General features: G+C 42.2%; 1 protein-coding gene across 2 annotated transcripts in view; it reads right to left on the bottom strand.

The window, feature by feature from the left end:
• chd7 (chromodomain helicase DNA binding protein 7) overlaps positions 1 to 22,225 on the bottom strand; it is a 106,574-nt gene that overhangs the window by 47,035 nt on the left and 37,314 nt on the right. For both annotated transcript variants that reach the window (XM_041802586.1, XM_041802585.1), the window contains exons 6-16: positions 15,355 to 15,420; positions 14,602 to 14,654; positions 13,010 to 13,124; positions 11,613 to 11,696; positions 11,385 to 11,522; positions 9,368 to 9,489; positions 8,476 to 8,719; positions 1,752 to 1,928; positions 943 to 1,086; positions 365 to 463; positions 39 to 219 (exon numbers count right to left, since the gene is read on the bottom strand). In XM_041802586.1, the coding sequence (XP_041658520.1) occupies positions 39 to 219; positions 365 to 463; positions 943 to 1,086; positions 1,752 to 1,928; positions 8,476 to 8,719; positions 9,368 to 9,489; positions 11,385 to 11,522; positions 11,613 to 11,696; positions 13,010 to 13,124; positions 14,602 to 14,654; positions 15,355 to 15,420 (1,423 nt within the window). The remainder of the gene's footprint in view (positions 1 to 38; positions 220 to 364; positions 464 to 942; positions 1,087 to 1,751; positions 1,929 to 8,475; positions 8,720 to 9,367; positions 9,490 to 11,384; positions 11,523 to 11,612; positions 11,697 to 13,009; positions 13,125 to 14,601; positions 14,655 to 15,354; positions 15,421 to 22,225) is intronic.

Genomic DNA, 22,225 nt, shown 5'->3' on the forward strand with positions numbered 1-22,225 from the left:
GAATCTAAATATTCTTCTGAGGGAGAGAGTGGTTTTACCATTAATGAGGTAGGGATGGTTGCAGCATTTCCTTAGCTCCATCATTGTGTTGAGGAGGTTGGGGACATTGGATCCTCCACCACCCCCTCCCCCTCCCCCACCACCTCCTTTAGACAGGAAGGAGAAGTTCTTCTCCAGGATGGCCCGGTAGTATTTCTTCTGAATGTTGGTCAGCTCCACCTGCCCGTCACAATGTTGACATTACTACAGCATAAAGTGGCTCACATTCAACAAACACCACTACCTGCAGTCAGGTAAGTTTGCCTTCGTTTCTGATTGGTTTAAAAAAAAGAAAATCTCCATCTCTGGCTGGGCAAAGCCCTACCTCAATGATGGTCTCCTCTTTGGGGGCCAGGTTCTTCTCCACATCTTCTTTCAGTCTTCTCAACATCATGGGCTTCAGAATGCCCTGCAGTTTCTGGACCTGAGACAACAGACAAAAAAGTAATGATTTATTCTTGGGGGAACCAATGGAAGATGACTTTCCTAGTAGGACTGGGAGATATGAAGAAAGGGAAGTGTTCAGTGAAGTGAATGAGAGAGAACGGCACACAGCAGAGGGCAATCTAGACGGAGAGATCGACAAAAACACAACAGAGATGCTGAGTATTTTCTGTTTTACAGCAGTTAGGCTCTAAAGAACAATTAACACACTGCTTCTCCCTCCATCTACTTTACTGCCAGTCTAGTCTATCACTTCTCCTGGGTGGGCGTGGCTTCAGCTCATTCAACAGACACGCCCACACCATCCTGGAACAGTTTTCATCATTTTGAAGTTTAATTTTATAAATTTAGAGATGTTTAATCTGACTGAAAATAGAACTAGGGGTTCATAGCCCAGTGATCTGTAATACAACAAACCTAAGTACAGATTTATTTTCCCTTTATTTTCCCCCGTCTCACCTGTTCCTCAGTTTTAAGGTCTCCAAATTCAGTCATGAATGTTTGTTCGGACGGGAATCGTTCAGGCTCCAGGAAGTTGAGTAGACTAAAGAGCTCCTCGACGGTGTTCTGGAGGGGCGTTCCCGTCAACAGAACTTTGTGTTCCTGGAGGAAAGGAGAGGGAAAGAAATAATGAGCATTTTAAAATGGAACCAAAGAGGATTTTCAGATGTGCAGGACAACATTCCCTAAAAGAGCCAGCCAGCGGATTCGTCTTGGATGCACCATGTGTAAAATTCCCCTTCCATGGGGCTTAAAATCAAAACAATGGCACAATATGACGAACAGAGACCAGCGCTGCCTAGCTCCGCACATCGCTGCTGTCTACTTCTCGATACAAAACAGGAAGTGGTATTGAGAGGAGGAAATAGAGGTGGGCGACGCTGAGCAGTGCTGATCTCAACCCACTAAAAATGCATAATTTGGAGTTTCCATGTTACGGAGGTGAGTTTGGGCGACTGAACAAGGTGACAGGACACGTCCCTTTACAGTTAGACAGAATTCTCCATCTTTGGAAACTGGAGGACGCTCTTGGTATGTTAAGACCTCAGTTAGAAATCATACGTCACATAGGAAGGGACACTTTTTAAATAGATATTTCACACGTTTTATCTTTAAGTCATCAAAAGTGCTTAAGTGTAAACAAAACTAACTTAACCATGCAACAAAAATCTGCTCAACCTCCACATCCCTGTGCCGTGTGCCAAAGACGATGACTGCAGCGTGCTTTCTGAAACACTGTTTGAACCCTTGCCATAGCCACCACTCACCATGTCCATCATTTTGAGTCCTTCCAGGAGTTTGCAGTTTCGGTTTTTGAGGCGGTGGGCTTCATCGATCACCACACAGCGCCACGGCACACTTCGAAGCTCTGGACAGTCGGCCAGGATCATCTCAAACGTGGTTATCACGGCGTGGAATCGGTACACTCCCTTTATGACCTTACCCTTCATGGACGAACAGAGACAGAGGAGGAAAGAGGTCGTCACTTAACCAGGGGATCAAACAGCAAAAGTAAAAAAATATTTTAAAAACAGCTCAATAAAATACCTTCAAAGAAGCAGGAGAAAAGGAGGCTTCTGGTTCACTCCTATTATTATCTACACGGCCACTGTCAGCTTCACTTCAGTAGGTGAATTTATAGTTCTTTTACAGGATTCCTACAGACTTTTGATGATCAAATTTAAGACTTTTAAGACCTAAACTCAGAAAAATAACTTTTTTTGAGTGGTAAAGATGTGAGAATTTCCAGTACACCAGACCAGAGCTTAATTCTAATCTAATGGACTGTTTATGAAATGTCAAATAGTACAGGACAAAGACATTTTTGTGCACAAATGTGAAGATTTATGGCCCATTAGAGGCCCCATGCTCCATCAAAAAGCCATTTTAGCGGGAGTGCTGACCTGATTCAAAACACTCAGACTATCAAAAAGATGAAGAATGTATCTAGTACATCAAGACCTTTCAAAATAAAAGTGTGCTGCATAAAATTTTAAGTGAGTAACTTGGTAGACCAGATGTTAAAAAACTGTTTCAAAACAGTCCAAGGTTTTTTTAAAGGGGACATTTCATGCAAAAATTATTTTTTCAGTCTTTTCTAACTAAAACCTGTGTCCCTGGTCTGTCCACAATCCCCTCAAGAATCAGAAAAATCCCTTCCCTCTCCCCTCTCTTTCTCCACCTTTCAGAAAATGTGTCATGATGTCATGTGGGGAGTTAGCCCCGCCCCCAGGTACAGTTGGCCCTCCCCCTGGAGGAAGGTTCCGTCCTCCTGTGGCTTAATGGATGTGAGCCACACCCATTAAGCCATATCTATTTCCTGAGAGGGGCGGAGTCAGAGAGCTAATTACCTTTAAAGCCACAGACACAGAAACAGCTGGTCCTGAGCAGGGCTGAAACAGAGGGTGTTTTAGACATGCAGACCTCTGAGACCGATAGAAACTTGTCTTTAAGGGTCAAATACGTCCCCTTTAAGCAGTGAGTCTGGGGGTCTGAGGGTCTCCCCAAGGAAATTTTTAGCATTAGATTTTTCCATTCAGATACAGATTTTAAATTATTATTTTTTTATTTTGAAAACTGTATGAAATAATCTGAAAAATACAGAATTATTGATTGTTAAAAAACAACCTCTTTTCTAAAGCTTCTGTTGTAGTTAGCTTGAATTTGTGATGTTTAAAGTTTTACAAATGGATAATTTCCTTTTAAACTGAAATGACATTAGAGAGGCCTTTTAACTGCTTTAACGTTTATAAAATAAAGACTACCTAAAGCTTACCTCACACAAAGACAAATATGAAATCGTATGATGTACCAAAAATAAAGGGATTAGCTTGTTAATGTACAGAAAGTTTAAAAGTTTTGTAACCATGGTAACCGACCGTCGCCCTCCCTGTTTCTCTCTCCCTGCATCAGTGTCGGGTTTTGTGGCTTTTTAGATGATTTTTCAGGTTATTTTGCTGTTTGATTTCCTGTGTGAATTGGTCTTTTGCACGCAGACACATCGTGTCAGACGCTGAAGTAGTCGCTACTGTTTTTCTGGGGCAGGCTTTGACAATGACGAGTCCTCTCTTTCTGGCTGAATTCTTTTCTTCTTCTTTCCCTAATCTCTCTCTGACAGTGAAGGCTCCTCCCTGAGTCCCCCCCACACTGAGGCTGGCTCACAGACAGACCGGTAGGTTATGTACACACAGGGCTGCTGTGGATGCTGCTGACTGTTACGTGGATGAGTGTATACACCAATAAAAATGATCAGAATTGTGTAACAGCGGCTGGAGAATGGATGTGAGATACAGGCAAGTGCCTCCTAAATGTTAAGACCTCTAAAATCAACACTAAAATTATTTTGAATCCGTATATTTTAAATGTCCAATTTAAGACTTTTCAAGGATCTGCAGGAACGCTGTTCTACTCATACAGAAACGTTTACGACATTGTTAGCATCATAGCATAATAGCCTGAGTCATATTTTAAGGTTTTCAGAAAAATAAGGCACAATAAATCAGCGGCAGGTGATTAGAGTTATGCAGATATGATAATTTGGCCAAAAATGAGGAAGGCAATCATGCTATGAGGATATCTATCCAGTACATGTTAACTACTCTTTTGTGTTGGCCTTCTGGAGTTAAAGTAGGCGATGTAGAGGAATAGACAAAGTGCCTACGCTGACCTTTGGGATTATCTCTACCTAGATTAGGAGTAAGGGGCCAGTAAGAACCCCATATCTGCAGCTTATTTTCTTCCAGGCTGACTGTAGGTTACTCCAGAGACCTCAGGGACATTGCACAACAAGAGCTTACAATATTTGTCTTACAGACAGAGAGCTGTAAAGAGCTTACACAGCAGAGGACCACTGTCCATCCCCAGCTGGCTGAAGATTTCCCCTCGCAGTAAGCAGACTATCTCACACAGCAGTGATTTCACTCCTACCATCATAAACTTTGATACAGAACTGCTGAGACGATCTGCTCCTACTGTGACCGGTCCGCTATCTTCTAACTCCTTGATCAATCTTTTACCTGAACTTCTTCTTGTGATGTTGCTGCTGCTCTACCACGAGGCTAACAGACCTGCTGCATTATGAGGGATATTAGCTGAGCATGCTCTGATGACAATACCATCACAGTACAGCTCCATACAATGCTGTTTAAGAGGCTAATTATTGAACGGTGAGAGTGAACAGTTCAGGTCACACCCACCATACCACTAGTGCATCTCAAAAAATTTGAATATCATGTAGAATATCACTTGTTCCTGAAAGGTAAACCCATATATTATATAGACTCATTACACACAGAGTGAAATATTTCAAGCCTTTATATCTTGAAATGTTGATGATTATGGCTGACAGATAAGAAAACCCAAAATTCAGTGTCTCAAAAAATTAGAATATTACATAAGATCAATAAAAAAGGATATTTTCAACAGAAATGTCAGTCTTCTAAAAAAGTCTGTTCGTTTCTATGCCTTTAATACTTGGTTGGGCCTCCTTTTGCATGAATTACTGCATCAGTGCGGCGTTGCATGGAGGCGATCAGCCTGTGGCACTGCTCAGGTGTAATGAAGCCCAGGTTGCTTTGATAGCAGCCTTCAGGTCATCTGCATTGTTGGGTCTGGTGTCTCTCATCTTCCATAGATTCTCTATGGGGTTCAGGTCAGAGTCACAGTAACTCCATGGTCACTGAAGCAGCTTTGGTTCCTTTGGCAGTGTGGGCAGGTGCCAAGTCCTGCTGGAGAATGAAATCAGCATCTCCATGGTGCTGGTCAGCAGAAGGAAGCATGAAGGTCTCTAAAATGTCCTGGTAGATGGCTGCGCTGACCTTTGACCTGATAAAACACAGTGGACCAACACCAGCAGATGCCATGGCAGCCCAGATCATCACTGACTGTGGAAACTTCACACTGGACTTCAAGCAACATGGATTCTGGTCCTCTCCACTCTTCCTCCAGACTCTGGGACCTGGATTTCCAAATGATATTCAAAATGTACTTTCATCTGAGGAGAGGACTTTGGACCACTGAGACCACAACAGTCCAGTTCTTTTTCTCCACAGCCCAGGTAAGACCCTTCTGACATGGTCTCTGGTTCAGGAGTGGACTGCACGAGGAATACCACATTTGTAGTCCAGGTCTAGGATTGGTCTGTAGTCCATGTCTAGGGTTGGTCTGTAGTCCAGGTCTAGGACCGGTCTGTAGCCCATGTCTAGGGACTGGTCTGTAGTCCATGTCTAGGGACTGGTCTGTAGTCCATGTCCAGGTATAGGACTGGTCTGGAGTCCAGGTCTAGGACTGGTCTGGAGTCCATGTCTAGGGCTGGTCTGTAGTCCTTGTCTAGGACTGGTCTGTAGTCCAGGTCTAGGACCGGTCTGTAGTCCATGTCTAGGACCAGTCTGTAGTCCAGGTCTAGGACTGGTCTGTAGTCCATGTCTAGGGTTGGTCTGTAGTCCAGGTCTAGGACTGGTCTGTAGTCCATGTCTAGGACTGGTCTGTAGTCCAGGTCTAGGACTGGTCTGTAGTCCTGGTCTAGGGTTAGTCTGTAGTCCATGTCTAGGACCGGTCTGTAGTCCAGGTCTAGGACCGGTCTGTAGTCCAGGTCTAGGGCTGGTCTGTAGTCCTGGTCTAGGGTTAGTCTGTAGTCCAGGTCTAGGGTTGGTCTGTAGTCCAGGTCTACGACTGGTCTGTAGTCCAGGTCTAGGGACTGGTCTGTAGTCCATGTCTAGGGACTGGTCTGTAGTCCAGGTCTAGGACTGGTCTGTAGCCATGTCTAGGGTTGGTCTGTAGTCCAGGTCTAGGGTTGGTCTGTAGTCCATGTCTAGGAATGGTCTGGAGTCCAGGTCTAGGGACTGGTCTGTAGTCCATGTCTAGGACTGGTCTGTAGTCCAGGTCTAGGGTTGGTTTGTAGTCCAGGTCTAGGGTTGGTCTGTAGTCCAGGTCTAGGACTGGTCTGTAGTCCAGGTCTAGGACCGGTCTGTAGTTCATGTCTAGGGCTGGTTTGTAGTCCAGGTCTAGGACTGGTCTGTAGTCCAGGTCTAGGACCGGTCGGTAGTCCATGTCTAGGGTTGGTCTGTAGTCCAGGTCTAGGCCTGGTCTGTAGTCCAGGTCTAGGCCTGGTCTGTAGTCCAGGTCTAGGACCGGTCTGTAGTCCATGTCTAGGGACTGGTCTGTAACCAGGTCTAGGACTGGTCTGTAGTCCAGGTCTAGGACCGGTCTGTAGTCCAGGTCTAGGACTGGTCTGTAGTCCAGGTCTAGGACTGGTCTGTAGTCCAGGTCTAGGACCGGTCTGTAGTCCAGGTCTAGGACCGGTCTGTAGTCCAGGTCTAGGACCGGTCTGTAGTCCAGGTCTAGGACCGGTCTGTAGTCCAGGTCTAGGACCGGTCTGTAGTCCATGTCTAGGGTTGGTCTGTAGTCCAGGTCTAGGACCGGTCTGTAGTCCAGGTCTAGGACCGGTCTGTAGTCCAGGTCTAGGACCGGTCTGTAGTCCAGGTCTAGGACCGGTCTGTAGTCCAGGTCTAGGACCGGTCTGTAGTCCAGGTCTAGGACTGGTCTGTAGTCCAGGTCTAGGACCGGTCTGTAGTCCAGGTCTAGGACTGGTCTGTAGTCCAGGTCTAGGACCGGTCTGTAGTCCAGGTCTAGGACCGGTCTGTAGTCCATGTCTAGGGTTGGTCTGTAGTCCATGTCTAGGGTTGGTCTGTAGTCCAGGTCTAGGACCGGTCTGTAGTCCAGGTCTAGGACCGGTCTGTAGTCCAGGTCTAGGACCGGTCTGTAGTCCAGGTCTAGGGTTGGTCTGTAGTCCAGGTCTAGGACTGGTCTGTAGTCCAGGTCTAGGACCGGTCTGTAGTCCAGGTCTAGGACTGGTCTGTAGTCCAGGTCTAGGACCGGTCTGTAGTCCATGTCTAGGGACTGGTCTGTAGTCCAGGTCTAGGGTTGGTCTGTAGTCCAGGTCTAGGACTGGTCTGTAGTCCAGGTCTAGGACCGGTCTGTAGTCCAGGTCTAGGACCGGTCTGTAGTCCAGGTCTAGGACCGGTCTGTAGTCCAGGTCTAGGACCGGTCTGTAGTCCAGGTCTAGGACCGGTCTGTAGTCCATGTCTAGGACTGGTCTGTAGTCCAGGTCTAGGACTGGTCTGTAGTCCAGGTCTAGGACCGGTCTGTAGTCCAGGTCTAGGACCGGTCTGTAGTCCAGGTCTAGGACCGGTCTGTAGTCCATGTCTAGGGACTGGTCTGTAGTCCAGGTCTAGGGTTGGTCTGTAGTCCAGGTCTAGGACCGGTCTGTAGTCCAGGTCTAGGACTGGTCTGTAGTCCAGGTCTAGGACTGGTCTGTAGTCCAGGTCTAGGACCGGTCTGTAGTCCAGGTCTAGGACCGGTCTGTAGTCCATGTCTAGGGCTGGTCTGTAGTCCAAGTCTTGGATACAGCACTCTGAACAAGCAGCTTCTTTAGCAGTGACCTTTGACCTTACCCTCCTTGTGGAGGGTGTCGGTGGCTGTCTTCTGGACCTCTGTCCAGTCTGCAGTCTTCCCCATGATTGTGGATCCTACTGACCCAGACTGAGACCACCTTAAGGCTCAGGAACCTTTGCAGGTGTTTGGGGTTCATCAGCTGGTTAGGCTGTGACTCCATGACTTTACAACATTCAACTTTTTCACAATATTCTCATTTTATGAGACTCTGAATTTTGGGTTTTCTTATCTGTCAGCCATAATCAGCATTTAGAGAAATAAAGGCTGAAATACTTGCCTCTATGTGTAAGGGACTTTACATAATATATGGCTTTCACTTTCAGAAAAGAGTGACAACAAATATTGAACTTTTTCATGATATTCTAATTTTTTGAGATGCACTAGTATACTCTGGTATAACATCTTCACATTAAAGCTCCAGGTTCAAAGTTGAAGACGTTTGTACTTCAGTTAAAATTCAAACACTCTGTCCAGGAGCATCAGAACAAGAACCAAAGGTTGAAGAGGTCCACACTAGCAGCTCTGGCTCCCTTTATTTACCTGTGCGTCTCTGTAGTACATCTCATAAGCCTGGATGGTCTTGCGGCTGGCCTGGCTGCCATGGTAGACCACTGCGTTGAGCTCAGTCCAAGTCCTGAATTCCCTCTCCCAGTTTGGGATGGTTGAGAGCGGGGCGATTACAAGGAACGGCCCCTCAATGCCCTTCATGTAAATCTCGTAGAGGAATGTGATCGACTGGATGGTCTTTCCCAGACCCATCTCATCAGCCAAAATACAGTTACGTCTGTGAGGACAGAGAAAAGTCACCTTTGCATCATGAATATATATGTCATCAAACCTGTTCACATCCCAGCGCCCACAGACAGGGTACCACTAAACCCCACCTTAACCTGCTGTGGACCCGGTCCAGGATTACATGACTTAGATCGATTCTTACTCTACCTTAATGCTGCTTTGAGAAATGACAGAAAGGCCAGGAAATACCTGGTGCAATAATATAATGACTTCTAAAGACAGCACCATAGGGACTACACATTAAAGCACACTGTGCTAGAGAGCCACAGGAACAGCCTGGACAAAACGGAACATTGAAATAAAAATAAATAGAACTAAATAAATAAAAATAAATAAATAACATGAATAAATATAAATTAAATGTAAATAGAAATAAATAAAAATAAATAACATAAATAAATATAAATTAAATGTAAATAGAAATAAATAAATAAAACACAAATAAATACATAAAAATAAATAAATAAATGAATAAAACTAAATGAATAAACAAATAAATATAAATTAAATGTAAATAGAAACAAATAAAATAAATAAATAAAAATAAAATCAATAAAAACAAATAAATAAAATTGAAATAAATAAATAAATACGATAAAAATGGAACCTTTAAATACAGGAAGTGTGTGTTACTTACGAGTTGTACCAGTTAAAGGTCAGCCAGTTGAGGCCTTCTAGCTGGTATTCCCTGAGTGCGTTACCGTTTCTGTATTCCCTGGAACCCTCCAACTTCTTCCAATCAGCTGCTGGAGGCCGATCCTAGGCACACAGTAATATTGGGAATAAACATGGAATGTGAAGGCTTTTTAATCCTTAAATCATTAGGAAGGGCGTGGGTGTTTATTTTAATGCAGAGGTGATCAGAATGAGTGTAAAGGCTTCATGCAGCACTCAGACTCTGAGTTCACTGATGAGGTGATTTCTGGCAGCCATGTTTTATTTACTAGAGCTCTTCGATCACTGCAAAAATCATCAGGATTATTCTGATTGATTAACCACCTACTGACTGACTTTACATCTGTGCGTGAATTTAAAATAAGTCAATCACTGTGTTAACCCAGCCCCAGCTTCAACATATACAAATTTCTTTCTGAATTTCATAAGGACTGTTTTCCTTTAATTAGGAAAAAACAACAGGAAAGTGTGTACTCAGCTACATTATAATAAAAGTTTTTCAATAAAACACATTCTTCATTTTACCGTGACATTTAAAGGCATCAATTTAACAAACAAAGGTGCTGAAAAATACACAGCATGCATGCATGAGTCAGAGAGTGAGATCTGAGATGATTATCAACGTCACCTGATGATTTAAACCATTAAAACGTGGTCGTCTGCAAACGGCCTCTGTGATTTATGACTGGAGAGAGTCTGACAGGGACCTGAAGAAGAGGTCTGTACAACTTTGTAAAGAGACTGCAATGACAAAGAAACAGCCCCAGAAACGACTTCAGAATAAAAGCACGGTCTGAAAATGCTGTTGGTTTTTATCATAGAGCAAAGTGCTTTTACTTTGAAATGTATTCCAGGGCATCGCTGTGACATCCTACCATGAAAGCAGATTCTGCTTCAGTAGGCTCTGTACCTCACAGAGCATGAACGCTCTCACTGACTGAGCTGCACTCACATTTTTGCTCATGATGTGAAACTGAAACGTTTAAATACGTTTAAACACTCAGCACGTTAAGAGAACTCGCTCTGCTCTACAGACAGGGAGCATCCTCTGTTTACCACACATGACACAAGCAGGGTATCATGGCATGTGGCTCAGTGGTTTAGCCTCTGTTATCTTATTTTGACCATCATGGGGAGCTAAAACTGGAACTCTATTAACTGCCCAGCACTAATTTATACTGCTATAATAATAAGCGTTACATATCCCAGTCTCTGATTGCGGTGTCTAAAATGTGCATTACATTTTTAAAAATTGTCTTGTGGTTTGAGGATGGCTCAGATAAACAGATTAAAATTCATCCTTTTCCAAAACAAAATGTTGCTCCTATTCATAGAGTCCTAAAAGACCTAAAACGTGTGGGCAAAGGCTATTCTCACTGTTCAACCCGGTTTTCTACACTAGTGACATTTTAGTTTGTTTATGTCTCATTTGAACAACAACTGTTGAATGTCTAGCATCATGAATAAATATAGGGGCGTGTCCCTTTAATGGGATGTAAAGTGTGACTTAATCATGAGAAGTTTACTCAGCAGCTGTCACCTTCATTCTTCTGCAGACATTTCCAGCACAGATCACTAGACTGCTTAGACCAGACCAGAGAAAGGTGGACTAACAGACACTCGTGTTTCTGTATGAAGGACTCCGTGGGCCTAATCTGGTTCATTTCAGCAGAAATTCCCCCATCATGGTTCTTCGGGATAAAAGGTCAGGAAAAGCAGTATGAATGAACCCAAGAAAAAAGACCTGGACCCGTCAGCTGCTGCTGTTCAGCATTAAACACACTCTTAGTGGTTTGGCCTGGCCACAATAATGGGGCGTATGCGTGTGTGAATAAGACCACAAGAACACGGCCCTGTGGAGAGCAGCTAAGGGAGCTTTAAACCTGTTTTGGGGGGGTATGGGCAGCAGGCCAACTCACACATGCAGTACCCCCAGGGAGGAGGCTGGGAGACAGATTCACACCCAGAGAGCTACTCACCACTCTTTTAGTGTCTGGTGTGCGTGCTGCAATGCGTTCATATTCCTCTATCTTTGACTGGTCGATGTCAGCCTTCAGCTCCCAGGTCGAGTCCTCGTAAGGCAGACTGCACCATTTCACCAAGTATAAAGTCACCACCTGCTCACCAACATAACAAAGGAGACTTTAGTGAATGTGGATAAGAGGTGCAGGCTCCAACCATGAAGGAGGACAGAAAGATTAAAGCACCTCTCCATTTTCATCTGTGCTCTCTGAAACGTCCAGGACCCGGTCCACCTCCACGTAGTCTGGGTTAAAAGGCTCGTCATCCATCTGCAGAGACAGCAGGTAGAGTTGAGGGCTCAGAGGCCTGAAGCTTTGGTTGAAACAAGTGTACATGACTGAAGAAACGCCCTTTTACCATGTGTACTTGATCATAACATGAACGAGTGTGGATTTCTGCAGAGTTCTGATATTTCTGAACTTATTTCAGCCAGTGCTGACATCGATATACGTTTTACTACTGTAAACGTTACCGAGTGCCTCCAGAGCCCAGAGAGGCTGAGTGCAGTGGAGCTGAGAGCGGAGCAGAGAAGTAGACAGCCTGGTACTGGTTTAAGGTTGAAGCTTCATTCACACCGTTCAGGGCTCACAGTGGGCCCTCTAGAGCAGGGTTCTCAACCTTTTCAGCCCTCAACCCAAAAAATAAAGGTGCCAGAGACCGGGGACCCTGAAGGTGGTTAAACAGCCAGGAACATTCAAAAACAGTCGTGTGCAGACAAGGCTCTCCATTAGGAGGGATAAAGGGGGAGATTTCTGGGACCCAGTCAAACTGGGGGACCATGGAGGTCAGCAAAGCCATGGTCCACAGTGGATTAAGCTGTGAAAAAACATTTTATATTTGACCTGAATAATAACCACTCCGATCAAAGAAACACATCTTTATTTATTCTTTCAGCCTTATTAAGATGAAAAAAACTTGGTTAAAAACAGAATTTAAATGGGTTTAAAATGGCTAAAATTTGTTAATAATGGCAAAAAATGGTAAAAAGGTGGTGAAATTGGATTTTTGAAGAACATAAATGGGCAGAAAAAGGTGATGGAAATGGTTTAAAATGAAAAAAATGGGTTTTAAGTGGCAATGATGTGCTTTAACCGGTGTTAAAAAGGCGATGAAAATGTGTTAACATCTGATAAAATTAGCGTTAAGTGGCAGCAGTGTTATATAAAAAAATCGTAGTTTTTTACGGCATCTGGTGACACCCTCTTAGTGTCTTGTGCCCCCCAAGGGGGTCCCAACCCCAAGGTTGAGAACCAATGCTCTGGAGTGTATGGCTATGTTGTATTCATTTTATTTAAGCTTCATTTAACCAGGAGAAAACCTCACTCAGATTAAACATCTCCTTTTCAAGAGTGTCCTGGTCACTTTATACTGCCTTATATATCAGGTGTAAATATCTGCAGAAATATCTGCCAATACCGATATTCAACATTCAAAGGTCTTCTCTCCTGATACTGATGTCATGCTGCATCCCACATTTACAGAATTAAATTTTTCAAACCAACGCTGATAAAAAAGAAGAATTCAGTGAGACATAAGAGAAAAGGGATTTTTCTCAGCGGGGTTATTTTGAGTGACTGCTTACCTCAGTTATAAAGTTGTTCAGTTGTTGCTTGGCCCTAAACCTCTTGATCTTCTGATGTATTCTCTTGTCCTTTTCCAGCTCCTCCAGGTCTGCCCAGCGACAGTGAAGGTACGAACTGAGACACAAACAGAATGACAACACTCAGAAGAGCTGCAAGAGATCTGGACTGCTTGGAATCACTGCCATAAAAAACAACAATGGTAATCCTTTATTAGGGCTAAAAGCTGATTTAAGGGACTGGTGCTGCATGTGCACAGTGCAGCTATGTTCACCTCTGAGATACCACAGTATCAGCTGAGTGTTGTTTGATGAAAACACAACCGCTGCTGTGTTCACATGCGAAAATAAAAGAACTGCCACATTCACAATGATTGAATCCTGGTTTTAAGTCTTCTCTGGTGTTGATCATGTTGGGAACAGACTTTTAAAGCAACTGCATCCTATTTGCACCAGAGCCTGCAGTGTTTAGTTTATCATTACACTACCCAACAATTAGGCATCTGAGAAAATGTGTCTGCTGTGGTTTGTTGCACTCTTAGCACCATTAGATGTTGCATCATGTTGCAGATACAGAACATTCCATTAAGGCCTACAGCAAAAAAACAAAAAAACAAAAATGAGAATATTGTGAAAAAGCTGAATATTGTAAAGTCATGGTGTCACTCCCTAACCAGCTAATGAGCTCCAAACACCTGCAAAGGTTTCCTGAGCCTTTAAATGGTCTCTCAGTCTGGGTCGGTAGGATCCACAATCATGGGGAAGACTGCAGACTGGACAGAGGTCCAGAAGACAGTCACTGACACCCTCCACAAGGAGGGTAAGGTCAAAGGTCATTGCTAAAGAAGCTGCTTGTTCACAGAGTGCTGTATCAAAGCAGATTCAGAGAAAGTTGAGTGGAAGGAAAAAGTGTGGTAGGAAAAGGAGCAGCAGCATGAGGGAGAACCGCAGCCTGGAGAGGATTGTCAAGAAAAACCATTCAAGAATCTGGGGGAGCTTCACAAGGAGGGGACTGAGGCTGGAGTCAGTGCATCAAGAGCCACTACACACAGACGTTAGGACAAGGACACTGTCAGGACATGTTGGAGCACTTCATGCTTCCCTCTGCTGACCAAGCTTTATGGAGATGCTGATTTTATATTCCAGCAGGACTTGGCACCTGCTGGAAAGTTCCGATAAATGGTTAAATGAAGATGATATTCCAGACCCAACAACAGTCGGAGGCTGCTATCAAAGTGAGCTGGGCTTCAGAACACCTGAGCGGTGCCACAGGCTGATCGCCTCCATGTGCCACGCTGCACTGATGCAGAAATTCATGCAAAAGAAGCCCTGGCCAGGTATTAGAGCACAGGAATGAACACATTATTCAGAGGGCCAATAATTCTGCATGAAAATCTTTCTTTTTTGGTCTTATGTAATATTTTAATTTTTGAGATACTGAATTTTGGGTTTCATTAACTGTAAGTCATAACCTACTGAAATAAATTAACTTTTCATTGATATTCTAATTTATTGAGATGCACCTGTATATTCACAAAAACAAAACGGATTATTGAAAAGCCTTTGTAAAGAAGAGGAAAGAAAGTGTTACTCACAAGCCCTTGAACTTGACATAGAACTCCTCCACCTCCACTTCATTCTCCTCCAGCTAAAGGAAAAAGAAAAATCACAGCATTTATAGCTACGTCCATGGTCCATGAGTAAAACATGCCTATCATTGTCACAGTCTTTGTGTAAAAACAGCAGGTCCTTTAAATGCAGCCGCTGACTTCCATTCTCCATTCTTACAGTAACACACACACGCTCCAGCGTGCTACTACTAACACACACACGCTCCAGCGTGCTACTACTACTGTAATGCCATGAATCATCAATCACACACACTGCCCCAGGAAATGAAAGCTTGGCGTCTGGCGTAGCTAGCATTGTGGTTTTGGCTTTATGCCAAGCCTGGGGTCAACTCTGAATGAGCTGTGCATGTGTGTGTGTGCGTGCGTGTGTGTTTGGGTGTGGGTGTGTGTAAGTAGGGGGTAACCCAGTGGCAGCTGGCTTGCAAAGGAAAGTTGGCTGGTGACTGAGTGCATGTGTTGGCTCAGGGATGAGCTTTCTTTAGACAAGCCTTTTAAAACAAAGCTGGGTAGACACAAACACACACTGATGTACACGCAGCCTCCTGCACAGTTAGAGCAGCGAGCCAACGCATACACAGAAATACAGCAACGCTGCTCACACACTGCGTGTTTATAATCTGATTAGGCCAGCTGCGGAGCGGCTAATCAGATGACGTTAAACATGACTCGAGCTGGTGTGACCATGTGTTCGTCCATACACAAGAGTGAGGATCTCACCTGTTTCTTGGTGGTTCGCATGCCCATGATCTTCTCCACCACAGGCCCTTCTGCCTCGACGACATCCTAGAAACACACAGAAACTTTATTTAAATGCCTTCATGCCACCAGCTTTAACTGAAGGTTAATAACACTGCTGCCAGCATCTAACTAGGCATACAAATATCGGACATTCAGACCAAGCTTACTCAAGAATTCTTGAAATTGCCCATGACCATCAGAAGAGGCTTTTGAAATGCTTTGTTAAATCCTACTTCTACACTCGGCAGCGTGTCTATGTTAATTTGCACACCACATCGTTGCTCCAATTGTCCTGATACCATTCAGAGGACTCCGAGGCAGAACTGGTTCAAAACTGGTGCCATGAAAAATCATAAATACGCACAGATTTTCTATTAAAATCCCCAAACATTTAACCAAGTCATCATTCGAGGCGTTCCATTTACCTCTGGAGTCATGTCTGCACCAGGAATGACGTCAGACCTGAATTTAAAGGTTCCCTTTGCTACAAGCTCATAAGAGTAAAACTACCGGACTCTGTTAAAACACGGCCACAAGGATGATACACCTGCTTCACGATCCTGGATACTGAGCAAAGTCAGCTCTCTTTAAAGCACTTCTCTGTGCTCTTATTAAATAAGGTAATACAGGAGATGTGTCAGATGTTAGAATAATTCAGAGAAATCATGGTTTCATTGCTGTACTGTCAGCTGTAGTTGCTGCTGCTGGTTAAATATGGGTCTCTCTCCGCACAGCCAGCATCTCACAGCACGAGGCCATGCGACGCTCTGCTGAAGCTCCACAAAAGAGTGTGCACTCTAAAACTTAATAATAAATCAAAAGGTACGGCTTCAATGGTCCTCTTATTGTACCACTGGCCCACCACTACACATACACCAACATGCAGAGACGCTGAGCCATTATGCAGTCATCTGGGAGGAAAACACCCCTTTCCATGCACATTGGCCTTATTGCACTGAGCAGCTAATGATGAAGACAGTAACAGCATTGCATAAAGAGAGTAAAGACTAGTCTGCTGCCTGTGAGAGCTGGCGGAAGTGTGCTGCAGTTTTTACGACGCATGACCTTTCCAGAGATCTGGAAACAACTCCCCCTCTGTATGACTTTAAAATAAATGGTATGCTAACAGGGTCGGTAAATTTCACTGTCACATTGCTATTACTAAACCATAACAAGGAGTTAAACCAGTCTAAAGCTCAGAGGCTGCTTTTTATCCTTGTGTGGCACCGTTACACATGGCAAAGATATGGATGTTCTCTTAGAGGTTTCCCTCACTCAGACAGGATCAGGGTGGTGCTGAAGTTAACTCATCAGTATCGCCTTTAACTAAACGCACTGTCTTCTATTCTGAATACTCAACATGGACTGTCAGAATCTGTGCAGGACTTGATAGACCTGTTGCAGGAGTTGTGGGAGTGGGTGATAATGGTTAGAAATCCAGCAGGAGCAAACATGAGCGAGAAAAGACCGATGCAGGGCTCCAGTCTTATAAAATTGTCACTTCAATCTCAACATGTTAGACTTGTTTTTTTTAACCTGACCCTAAATCCCAAGAAAATTGCTGTTCAAGTCAGCGCAAGGAGTATGAGCTCTATTGTTGATTAGCCCATCAATGGTAGGCTCATTTATTTACACTGAGGTGCAATCCAGCAAGGAAAAATATAGTTCTAATGGTTCAAAAGGGTGAAGATAAGTGACTGTAGGCAGAATCAGACAAACCCTGTGTGACGCCAGCCGTCTGCTTACAGCAGGCCGACTCAAACCGCTCTCAAAGCCAATCCACAGAGGCTTCCATATTGAAACCACGGTCTCAACCAAACTTTGGATCAACCTAATGGCCCGCCAACTAAGCGTGACGTCCTGTCAGCCTGCTATCACTCTGGTTGAAAGAAACATAGCCTCCGCCTGTCGAGCTATCTGTCAATCAAATGAGACACGCCAATCAGAGCCCAGTGATGTTTTTCCTAAATATAATCGAAACCATTGTGGTACAATAAACTCCACCTCCAGAACAGTGAGAGCACATAAAACCATTAGCCAATGAGACACGTTTGGTTTTTAGAACCAGGCTGTAAACCAGTTTATTTCTAGTATAAAACCAGGCTGGAAAACAGGTAATTTCTACTGTAAAACCAGGCTGTAAACCAGTTAATCTCTAGTGTTAAACCAGGCCCTAAACCAGTTTATTTCTAGTATAAATCCAGGCTGTAAACCAGTTTATTTCAAGTATAAAACCAGGCAGTAAACCAGTTTATTTCTAGGTTTAAAACCAGGCTGTAAACCAGTGTATTTCTAGTATAAAACCAGGCTGTAAACCAGTTTATTTCTAGTATAAAACCAGGCAGTAAACCAGTTTATTTCTAGAATAAAACCAGGCAGTAAACCAGTTTATTTCTAGGTTTAAAACCAGGCTTTACACCAGTGTATTTATAGTATAAAACCAGGCTGTAAACCAGTTTATTTCTAGTAAAAAAACCAGGCTGTAAACCAGTTTATTTCTAGTGTAAAACCAGGCTGGAAACCAGTTTATTTCTGGTGTCAAACCAGGCTGTAAACCAGTTTATTTCTAGTATCAAACCAGGCTGTAAACCAGTTTATTTCTAGGTTTAAAACCAGGCTTTACACCAGTTTATTTCTAGTAAAAAAACCAGGCTGTAAACCAGTTTATTTCTAGTGTAAAACCAGGCTGGAAACCAGTTTATTTCAAGTATAAAACCAGGCAGTAAACCAGTTAATCTCTAGTGTAAAACCAGGCTGTAAACCAGTTTATTTCTAGTGTAAAAACCAAGCTGTAAACCAGTTTATTTCTAGCATAAAACCAGGCTGTAAACCAGTTTATTTCTAGTGTAAAAACCAAGCTGTAAACCAGTTTATTTCTACTGTAAAACCAGGCATTAAACCAGTTTATTTCTAGTATAAAACCAGGCAGTAAACCAGTTTATTTCTAGTATAAAACCAGGCAGTAAACCAGTTTATTTCTAGTATAAAACCAGGCTGTAAACCAGTTTATTTCTAGGTTTAAAACCAGGCTGTAAACCAGTGTATTTCTAGTATAAAACCAGGCTGTAAACCAGTTTATTTCTAGTATAAAACCAGGCAGTAAACCAGTTTATTTCTAGTATAAAACCAGGCAGTAAACCAGTTTATTTCTAGGTTTAAAACCAGGCTTTACACCAGTGTATTTCTAGTATAAAACCAGGCTGTAAACCAGTTTATTTCTAGTAAAAAAACCAGGCTGTAAACCAGTTTATTTCTAGTGTAAAACCAGGCTGGAAACCAGTTTATTTCTAGTGTCAAACCAGGCTGTAAACCAGTTTATTTCTAGTATCAAACCAGGCTGTAAACCAGTTTATTTCTAGTATAAAACCAGGCTGTCAACCAGTTTATTTCTGGTATAAAACCAGGCTGTCAACCAGTTTATTTCTAGTATCAAACCAGGCTGTAAACCAGTTTATTTCTAGTATAAAACCAGGCTGTAAACCAGTTTATCTCTAGTATAAAACCAGGCTGTCAACCAGTTTATTTCTAGTGTCAAACCAGGCTGTAAACCAGTTTATTTCTGGTATAAAACCAGGCTGTAAACCAGTTTATTTCTAGTATAAAACCAGGCTGTAAACCAGTTTATTTCTAGTATAAAACCAGGCTGTAAACCAGTTTATTTCTTGTATCAAACCAGGCTGGAAACCAGTTTATCTCTAGTATAAAACCAGGCTGTCAACCAGGCTGTAAACCAGTTTATTTCTAGTATAAAACCAGGCTGTAAACCAGTTTATTTCTGGTATAAAACCAGGCTGTAAACCAGTTTATTTCTAGTATAAAACCAGGCTGTAAACCAGTTTATTTCTAGTATAAAACCAGGCTGTAAACCAGTTTATTTCTAGTATAAAACCAGGCTGTAAACCAGTTTATTTCTAGTATAAAACCAGGCTGTAAACCAGTTTATTTCTAGTATAAAACCAGGCTGTAAACCAGTTTATTTCTAGGTTTAAAACCAGGCTGTAAACCAGTGTATTTCTAGTATAAAACCAGGCTGTAAACCAGTTTATTTCTAGTATAAAACCAGGCAGTAAACCAGTTTATTTCTAGTATAAAACCAGGCAGTAAACCAGTTTATTTCTAGGTTTAAAACCAGGCTTTACACCAGTGTATTTCTAGTATAAAACCAGGCTGTAAACCAGTTTATTTCTAGTGTAAAACCAGGCTGTAAACCAGTTTATTTCCAGTGTAAAACCAGGCTGTAAAACAGTTTATGTCTACTGTAAAACCAGGCTGTTAAACAGTTTATGTCTACTGTAAAACCAGGCTGTAAAGCAGTTTATTTCTAGAGTAAAACCAGGCTGTCAACCAGTTTATGTCTAGTGTAAAACCAGGGTGTAAACCAGTTTATTTCTAGTAAAAAACCAGGCTGTAAACCAGTTTTTATCTAGTGTAAAACCAGGCTGTCAACCAGTTTTTATCTAGTGTAAAACCAGGCTGTAAAACAGTTTATGTCTACTGTAAAACCAGGCTGTAAGCCAGTTTATATCTAGTGTAAAACCAGGCTGTAAACCAGTTTATGTCTACTGTAAAACCAGGCTGTAAGCCAGTTTATATCTAGTGTAAAACCAGGCTGTAAACCAGTTTATGTCTACTGTAAAACCAGGCTGTCAACCAGGCTGTAAACCAGTTTATTTCTAGTATAAAACCAGGCTGTAAACCAGTTTATTTCTGGTATAAAACCAGGCTGTAAACCAGTTTATTTCTAGTATAAAACCAGGCTGTAAACCAGTTTATTTCTAGTATAAAACCAGGCTGTAAACCAGTTTATTTCTAGTATAAAACCAGGCTGTAAACCAGTTTATTTCTAGTATAAAACAAGGCTGTAAACCAGTTTATTTCTAGTATAAAACCAGGCTGTAAACCAGTTTATTTCTAGTATAAAACCAGGCTGTAAACCAGTTTATTTCTAGTATAAAACCAGGCTGTAAACCAGTTTATTTCTAGTATAAAACCAGGCTGTAAACCAGTTTATTTCTAGTATAAAACCAGGCTGTAAACCAGTTTATTTCTAGTATAAAACCAGGCTGTCAACCAGTTTATTTCTAGTGTCAAACCAGGCTGTAAACCAGTTTATTTCTGGTATAAAACCAGGCTGTAAACCAGTTTATTTCTAGTATAAAACCAGGCTGTAAACCAGTTTATTTCTAGTATAAAACCAGGCTGTAAACCAGTTTATTTCTTGTATCAAACCAGGCTGGAAACCAGTTTATCTCTAGTATAAAACCAGGCTGTCAACCAGGCTGTAAACCAGTTTATTTCTAGTATAAAACCAGGCTGTAAACCAGTTTATTTCTGGTATAAAACCAGGCTGTAAACCAGTTTATTTCTAGTATAAAACCAGGCTGTAAACCAGTTTATTTCTAGTATAAAACCAGGCTGTAAACCAGTTTATTTCTAGTATAAAACCAGGCTGTAAACCAGTTTATTTCTAGTGTAAAACCAGGCTGGAAACCAGTTTATTTCTAGTGTCAAACCAGGCTGTAAACCAGTTTATTTCTAGTATAAAACCAGGCTGTAAACCAGTTTATTTCTAGTATCAAACCAGGCTGTAAACCAGTTTATTTCTAGTATAAAACCAGGCTGTCAACCAGTTTATTTCTGGTATAAAACCAGGCTGTCAACCAGTTTATGTCTACTGTAAAACCAGGCTGTAAAACAGTTTATTTCTAGTATAAAACCAGGCTGTAAACCAGTTTATATCTAGTGTAAAACCAGGCTGTCAACCAGTTTATTTCTAGTGTAAAACCAGGCTGTAAACCAGTTTATTTCTTGTATAAAACCAGGCTGTAAACCAGTTTATTTCTAGTATAAAACCAGGCTGTAAACCAGTTTATTTCTAGTATAAAACCAGGCTGTAAACCAGTTTATTTCTTGTATCAAACCAGGCTGGAAACCAGTTTATCTCTAGTATAAAACCAGGCTGTCAACCAGGCTGTAAACCAGTTTATTTCTAGTATAAAACCAGGCTGTAAACCAGTTTATTTCTGGTATAAAACCAGGCTGTAAACCAGTTTATTTCTAGTATAAAACCAGGCTGTAAACCAGTTTATTTCTAGTATAAAACCAGGCTGTAAACCAGTTTATTTCTAGTATAAAACCAGGCTGTAAACCAGTTTATTTCTAGTATAAAACCAGGCTGTAAACCAGTTTATTTCTAGTATAAAACCAGGCTGTAAACCAGTTTATTTCTAGTATAAAACCAGGCTGTAAACCAGTTTATTTCTAGTATAAAACCAGGCTGTAAACCAGTTTATTTCTAGTATAAAACCAGCTGTTTAACAGGGTTCAGAAGGGACTTCTGGTGTTCCTGCAGACAGCCTCTAGTGGACACTGGCTGTATTACAGTTTTTTGCACTTTTGCACTGGCTTCGTTTTCCAGGACTGGAGGCCGCCGCTTGGTAAAGACAGGGCTTATTAGACCTACTGTACCAATCAGCTGCTATTTCAGCTTTATTCCAACATCATGATGGGTTCACACACATTAACGTCCTCTAACTCATGTCTTTAATTATGCCTAGTTAAATCCACACTTCTGAACTTAAACGTAGTGGAACTACCTGTGGAGTAACGCAGCCTTCTGTTGGGGATAAAAAGCATTTTTACGTAGCGAGTAGGCTTACATACAACGTTGATTTGTATTCAGAGGAAAAAAAGGTGAAGAGCACCTGTGACATGGACTTAATGAGACGGTGAAAGAATGTGGAAATGAGGGAAGAGGCAGGGAAAAACTCAGGTCTAATATTTTTATCACTGATATGAATCAGATGAAGTTTAGAACATTTGTACATAGGCAGGCTAAATAAAGCCTACG

The sequence above is a fragment of the Cheilinus undulatus genome, linkage group 13, assembly GCF_018320785.1.
Source record: "Cheilinus undulatus linkage group 13, ASM1832078v1, whole genome shotgun sequence".
NCBI classification, from domain to species: domain Eukaryota; kingdom Metazoa; phylum Chordata; class Actinopteri; order Labriformes; family Labridae; genus Cheilinus; species Cheilinus undulatus.